The sequence below is a fragment of the Micropterus salmoides genome, unplaced genomic scaffold, assembly GCF_014851395.1.
Source record: "Micropterus salmoides isolate LMB-PRFRI ecotype aquatic unplaced genomic scaffold, ASM1485139v1 Ms_hic_scaffold_3296, whole genome shotgun sequence".
Classification (NCBI taxonomy): domain Eukaryota; kingdom Metazoa; phylum Chordata; class Actinopteri; order Centrarchiformes; family Centrarchidae; genus Micropterus; species Micropterus salmoides.
The window spans coordinates 1-6,949 of record NW_024042591.1 but is presented as its reverse complement, the minus strand read 5'-3'; the positions used below and the strand labels follow the sequence as shown (position 1 = coordinate 6,949).

The 6,949-nt window shown below is 48.2% G+C and overlaps 1 protein-coding gene across 1 annotated transcript; it reads right to left on the bottom strand.

Annotated features, from left to right (window-relative positions):
* Positions 1 to 653: 653 nt before the first annotated feature.
* LOC119884232 (H(+)/Cl(-) exchange transporter 4) lies at positions 654 to 6,464 on the bottom strand (the record flags this gene model as incomplete). The annotated part of the gene is given in 10 exon segments (XM_038694697.1): positions 654 to 1,140; positions 2,616 to 2,832; positions 2,929 to 3,327; positions 3,414 to 3,600; positions 3,815 to 4,360; positions 4,498 to 4,578; positions 5,408 to 5,614; positions 5,712 to 5,834; positions 6,053 to 6,240; positions 6,365 to 6,464. Coding segments are annotated over 10 exon segments (2,139 nt in total), but the record flags the coding sequence as incomplete, so codon positions are not given.
* Positions 6,465 to 6,949: the final 485 nt, after the last annotated feature.

Genomic DNA, 6,949 nt, shown 5'->3' with positions numbered 1-6,949 from the left:
TTAATCACAAAAGACTCACAGTTTCTGATTCCTACAAAGGTCTGTACCTTTCACAGATTTTCACCTCAAGAGCAGATTAGTGACATTTTATATCAAATATCAAAACCAACCTTCTTCCAGCGTGCTGTATATTAGCAGCACTATTAAAGTATTAGATAATTAAAAAAGGTGCAATTTAAACAGACTTTTGTATTTAATCTTAGTTTTGTGAACTTGCAATTTTAAGTTTGCACCTGTGAACTCTGTGTTGGAGTCTGAACATTTAGTTTTCTGCCCCTGAACTGAGCTGAAAACAATTAATTTATTTGCTGACTGACAAAAAGATTTGTAAGTTCAACAGTATAATTTTTAACCGCACCTTTTTCGACTGAGATGATAATCTATACCCGTTTCAGACTGATTACAAACAAACCACCATGTGTGAGCTGAGAGTCCTGCCTAAGCTCACAACCTCGGTTCGTAGAAGCTTTTCCAGACTTTATTTTCATCAGTGTAAGATAATAGACATTATCAGTTTCAAATAACTTTTCTACAACTTGCCAGATTTTCCAGGTCTGTGCAGACCCCTGTGATTCCTTATTCATGCCTTAACTTTGTATTTAAGTTGCAAATACTGCTCTCAGTGTTTCCCTTCAGCGTGGCTTTCTAACGTTTGAACTAGCAGCACTAAATTAAACAAAAGACAGCGGGTGAGTTGATCAGGATTTCAGCTGCTGCTGCTGAAAGAACCAGAGTTTGGCACTCTGAACATGAAATGTGCTAAACTCTCTTTGCGTTGTTGGCAACATGTGACAGCAAAGAAAAAGAAGCTCTCTACTTTTTTTGTTCCTCTCTTTTCAGTCTGCGAGCAGCTCATCCCCTGAAATGTTAAAACGATGTTTACACTGAAGTAGAAGCACGGAGGACACGTGGAGCAGTGCTGCGGAGCTCACTACAGGGATGGGACTTGCCTGTCAGGGAGGGGGGGAGGGGCTTTTCACGGGCTGCAGTACAGTAGCGTCGCACCGGTTTCACCTATTTACACCGTCGCTGCAGAAAAGCTCGTCTTGCTAGTTGAACATGATGGACTCTGGATCCTGGTTCATCATCTGAGCCATGTGCCGCAGAACGTCCTTCTTGGTTATGATGCCCAGCAGACGCCTGAACAGACACACAGAGAGGGAAATAAACAAGGTCAGAGGTCAGCTCAATGAGATGTGCCGATGCAGGAGCAGAAAGTAATCTACCTTCATGGATGTATTAAAGTCAGGAGAATACAGGCTACCTGACGTCGATCACTATCTGGCTCGAGCTCCTCAGCTGCTTCTTTTCCCACTGATCAAGGTTAATGATCAAAACCATTTCAGCTAATCCAGCATCTCACGTCATCATTTCATCGGCCCACCAGATGGTGCTGTTACACCTTAAAAAAACCTTTTCCTTAATCGATCAAATAATCTCTGGTTCCAGATTCAGTTATACAACAGGTGTAATACTGAATATATCTGCTTTCAAGACGTCACCCTTCAGGAAGTTTTTTACTACTTTATAACACTTTTCAAGACAAAATATGAATCAAATAAAAACAAAAATAAGATCGATTAATCATGAATCCAGATAAAAAGATAAAGTTGTTTTTTGTTTTAAAACCAAAATGGAAAAATATTGATTTTGATGTTTAATGTGTCCGATTTGTGTGTTGCACTGCAGCCGATACACTTGGGTGAGGCGTTGCCTGATTAAATGTAATTAAGATGAGCTTGAACATTAAACACAGGCTGGTTTTGAGTTAGAAAAACAGGAGGCTCAACGTTCAGCTTGTAAGTCACTGGCAGCTGGAACAGGAGCGCCTCAGAATCCTCCATTAAGATTTCTTCAGTGATGGTACACAGCAAACACAGACTGTTAGTAGTTAAATCGGCGAGCTCTATATTAACGAATCATACACGGATTAAAAGGTTCAGGTAATTTTCGTTCAGCCTCTCTAGACTGTGTCGACCTGATCTTTATTTTCTTCTGAGATGGAAGAATTTAGAAGTTGCGCGGTGTTGCAGAGAGCCTCCAGCTGCAGTAACACATGGATCAAGCAATGCGTGAAATCAGGAGCGTCAGACCTCATCCAGCCGGAGGGAACGACCGCTGACCTTCCAGTGAGCAACGCAACCCACAGTAGGTCTACCAGAGAGGGAGCGGCGGGCTGGAGCGTACAGGGCGAGGGAGAGGAGGTCGCAGGAGCGCATACAGCTGTTGCAAACAACAGGTGCACGTGTAGAGCAGCCAGTTAGTTTGAAAACCAGTAGGGATACAACGCCGGTCACAGATAGAATGAATGAATGTCACATTTTATAGAATATCTAATATGTTAACTAAATACAGCTGAGTGTATTCAACAAAACAACTATATGATTTTTAAAATGTAGGTTTTACATTTAGAAAAGTTTTTATTTGTGGTTTACTTTGTGAGTCTTTGTTTTTAGGGGTCAAAAGGGCCACTGTGATTGGTCATGATGGGTCTCTTGTTATTATGAAAAGTGCAGATAACTTCTTTGGACAGATTATTAGACAGTGAATGTTGAGGCTTGTGAAACCCTTGCAGCGAGTGTCTTTCCCTGCGTGCCCCGCGCTCCGGTTCTTACCCGCTCCGGGTGACGAGACACTGGCGGAGGCCCAGCTTGCGGAAGATGTCCACCACCGTCTCCATGGGCGTGTGGTCGGTGACGGTGAAGGGGCTGAGGTTCAGGATGCGCCGCAGCTTCAGCGGCTGGGGGTTGCTGGCCGGCAGCTGCGGCGCGTCCTCGGTGAAGTAGACCACCGAGCTGCTCACCACGCCGTCCTGCTTCTGACGGGCGTTTTCTGTGGATGGACAGCGGGGGAGAATTCCTGTGTTTTCTAAAAATGTGTGTAAATTTTCTTGGGTAATGCGTCCCTCAACTGGTTTAACCGACTTACTGATGGCGAGGGTGAGGTCCCGCCGCTGAACGAAGCCGATGAGCCGCTCCGACTCTCTGGACACGACCACCGGGAAGCCGTTGTAATCGGTGTCTTTGATCAGCGTCTCGATGTCCTCCACCGTGGTGGTGTCCTGGGTGAGCACGGCCAGAGGGGGGTCGTTCCTGCGGGGCCGCATCACGTCGGTGGCCAGGGTGCGGTGGGTGAACTCGTCCCTGACGTCCAGGTAGGGGTAGCCGTTGAGCTGGATGTGCGACTCGTAGATGCCTTCCTTCCCGAAGGCGTCCGCCACCCACTTGCTGGTGACGGCGGCGGCCATTAAGGGGACGATGTACTCCAGACCGCCGGTGAGCTCGAACATGATGACCACCAGGGAGACGGTCATCCTGGTTACCCCGCCTGAAGGGACGCAATCACAGCTGGTTTATTACAGGAGAGGTTCAGCCTTCAGAAGCAATATTAATTTATGACCTGCGTCCGCTCACCCAGGCAGGCGGCGGCTCCCACCATGGCGTAGAGTCCAGGTGTGACACAGTCTGCGCCGGGACGACACCAGTTCTTGAAGATGATCCAGTCGTGATGGTGGTACGCCATCTGCTCCACGGCGATCCCCACGATACGTCCTGCGATGGCTCCAACCGCCATGCTGGGAATGAAGAGACCCGACGGGATCTGGAGAGGAAACAGAGCCGTTAAATATGAAGCAAGGGTCACAAGAAGCATTTGGTGAAACAGCGCAGGTCAGACCCAAACCTGTTTGTAAGGAGAAGCCAGAATCGTGGAGGTTTTTGGCAAATAAAATAATTTAAATACCTGAAAAACCTGAAAGATTTGTGTATTTCCACCGTTTGTCGTCACATTAATTCTTCATCTTCCTCGTACTGACCTTCATGCCGAAGGTGAAGATGGTGATGACGATCTTGAAGACGAGGGCGAGGGCGAGCTGCCACAGGGCGTTGTAGACCCCGGGTCCCGCCGGTCGATCGGGGATGTCGTCCACGGGCCGACTCATGTTGGGGTTATTAATGTAATCGCAGAGCTGCGACGACTCCAGAGCGCCGCAGTCGTTGAAGAGCTCAGAGATGAGCTCGCTGGTGCTGCGGCGGGTGTACGGGTTGGGGAACGCCAGCACGGCCGTGATACCGGTAATGGCGATGACCTCCAGGACCGGGTACTTCCCCAGCTGGGTGGTCTTCCTCCGCCGGCACCAGGCGATGTTGGCCCGGATAAAGAGGGTCCCCCAGAGGCCGCCGAACACGCCCAGCAGGATGAACGGGACCAGCTCGGCCATGTACCACGGCGTGTGGTACTCCACGTAGAACAGCACCAGGCGGCTGTTGCCAAACGGGTTGATGGAGCGCAGCGTGAAGGCGGCGACCAGGGCGGCGAAGAACGAACGCCACAGAGTCTTCAGAGGGAAGTAGTAACTGACCTGCAGTAGAGACGGAGGACGGGCGAGCGTTTTAGAGGAATAAGGGCCGACGATCGGAGGAGAAAAGCGGCAAAGAAAGAAAACACCATGACACATCCTGAACGCAGCAGGTGAACTTGAGTAAGCCGTCAACAAACCTCTTCCAGGCTGAACAGAACTCCTCCGATCGGCGCGCCGAACGCCACCGACACTCCGGCTGCTGCCGCCGCTGATAGCACCTGAAAAGGTCAGAGGTCAGGGTCAGCAGCAGAATCAGCCCTTTGAAATTCGGCTTTAATCTTTTTTAAATCTGAAGGTTTTCTGAGATTAAAGCAAAACTTCTGCATAATCTTCTGCCTCTAGTTCGATGCCCGACCTCGCCGTCGCTCCTGTCCCGATATTTTCACATCTAACGCAGTGAATTAAGAGCTTATTTTGACCAAAACAGTGATTGGTGTAACGGTGAAAAGACTAACAAAGAGTTTTATTTAGTTAGAGCTTGAATAAAGTATGATGATCTGTGAGGTTAAAATGACCGTATTTGTCAATGGAGTCTGGTGGCTTATTACTTTTAACAAAACCATTTCCATTTGTAACAATCTGCCTCTCAGCGGCAAAAACAAACACGTTTAGCTGCCGTACAATGACGCTACGGTCCAGAAGGATTACATTGCAGCCAAGTCTCACAGCTGCGGCGCTCTCACTCAATACTGGACAGATTTCAACATTTTTGGTCTCCAGTAATGATTTAGACACAAAAACGTGGGAAAAATAGACAGGATTCCATAAAACCAATTAAGAGATGGAAATTGCATCGTTGAATGTTACATAAAGTCTCTGCAACATTTTCTATTTTGTTTGGACATTTTTAATGTTCCCATGGTACTTAACTACACCCCTTCTTAAATAAAGTTGTTTAAATTCATTATAAAGTGTTTCTTGTTAACTCAGTTGGATGGATTCGCCTTAACGTGAGCGTCAAACACTTTATTTACGTGCTGACAAATATGATAGACCCGCTCCTGCCGACACTGTTTTATCTGTTAGCTGATCGACCACCCGGCGTACCTCTCGCCGCTTGCCCTCGTTCTTGCTGTACTTGGAGAAGAGGCTACAGAAGAGGTTTCCGCAGCAGCAGGCCACGTGGACCAGAGGGCCCTCCTTCCCCAGGCTGAGACCGGACGACACCGCCAGGACCAGAGTGACCGTCTTGATCAGCAGGGTCCACTTCCCCAGGTATCCCCGGATGATGAAGCCGCTGAGGATTGTCTTGATCTGCACAAAAACCCCAAATAATAATATCTGTAAATATGTTTTACTGTCCAAAAGAGGAAAATGACCTGCATCAATCCTGGTAGCGGGTTTCTCTCACCTCGGGGATCCCTGAACCGCAGGCGTACGGAGCGAACACTCGCACCAGAGACACCGCCAGGAAGGAAAACAGCAGAGCCCACAGAATATAAAGGAAGTAGTTCAACAGGTACGCCCCCGCTCCCTGGAGCAAGTACAGCCACAAAATCTTTGTTATCAGTAGATAATCACTCTTCTCCCCTCACTGCTGCCCACATAACAAACACTTAGTGAGCAGTAAACTGAAATTTCAGACACTTATAAATCATTGTTAAATCTCATCATCCAGGAAAGATCTTCAATAAAACCGCTTTTAAAACTTTCTTATACATTTTTATTCTTCATTTTCTGTTTTAGTCTGACCTCGGAGTGGCCGGTCATCAGCTCCGCCCACTTCTGCCACTGCGGACACTTGTCTCGGTCGTCGAAGGTCGTCTCGTTGGACGTCCAGCAGCACTGCTCGTGGCTGTACCAGAAGGCCGACAGACACACACCCTCCTTCAGGTCCGTCATCCAGTCCACCGCCAGGTCGATCACCCCGGCCAGCGTACCTGGAGGTTAACAGGACACGTCAGCACACCTTAAACGCGCCGCTGACGTGAGTCCAGTCCGATCTTTGTGGCAACGAAATAAAATATCTTCTGCTGAAAAGTTACCCGTTCTCCCCCGACCTACCTGAGAGGAGTCCGATGAGCAGCATCACCACCCATCCTGACCAGGCGTCCAGCAGGCTCTTGATCAGCTCCCAGATGGACTCTTTGCTCTTACTGGTGATCTGTTAGACAACAACGAGGACAAATGAATTCACGCTGACTACCGCCCGGGAAACCACTGCTTACACTAACACCACACAAACATTGGGACTTAGATGAAGATCAGATCACATTTTATGACCAATTTAGGGCTGTAGACGTCAGAGGTGGTGCACGTCTCGAGCAGCCGGGGGTGAAGTGTCTTTATCAGAGACACGTTGGTGGATGCGTCTCCCTCACCAAAGGCACATGTCTCTTAGCCACTGTGCAATCACCACAGCAGCTCCACTTTCCTACTAAGGGGGAGCAAAGACTTCCCCTCGCTTTCACCACCAAACTCACGTCTTACCCCCTTTTCCCGCATTTGTTAACGCTCCTAATGTGTTTGCTTCACCTTGCGTTTGTCTGTCTGAGCAGGGCAAAGCAGTCCTGGAAGAACCGGTTTGTTTGTTTACAACTTTACATTGTTTCTCGGCAGATGCAGAGAATTAAACTTAACAAAAGTAAA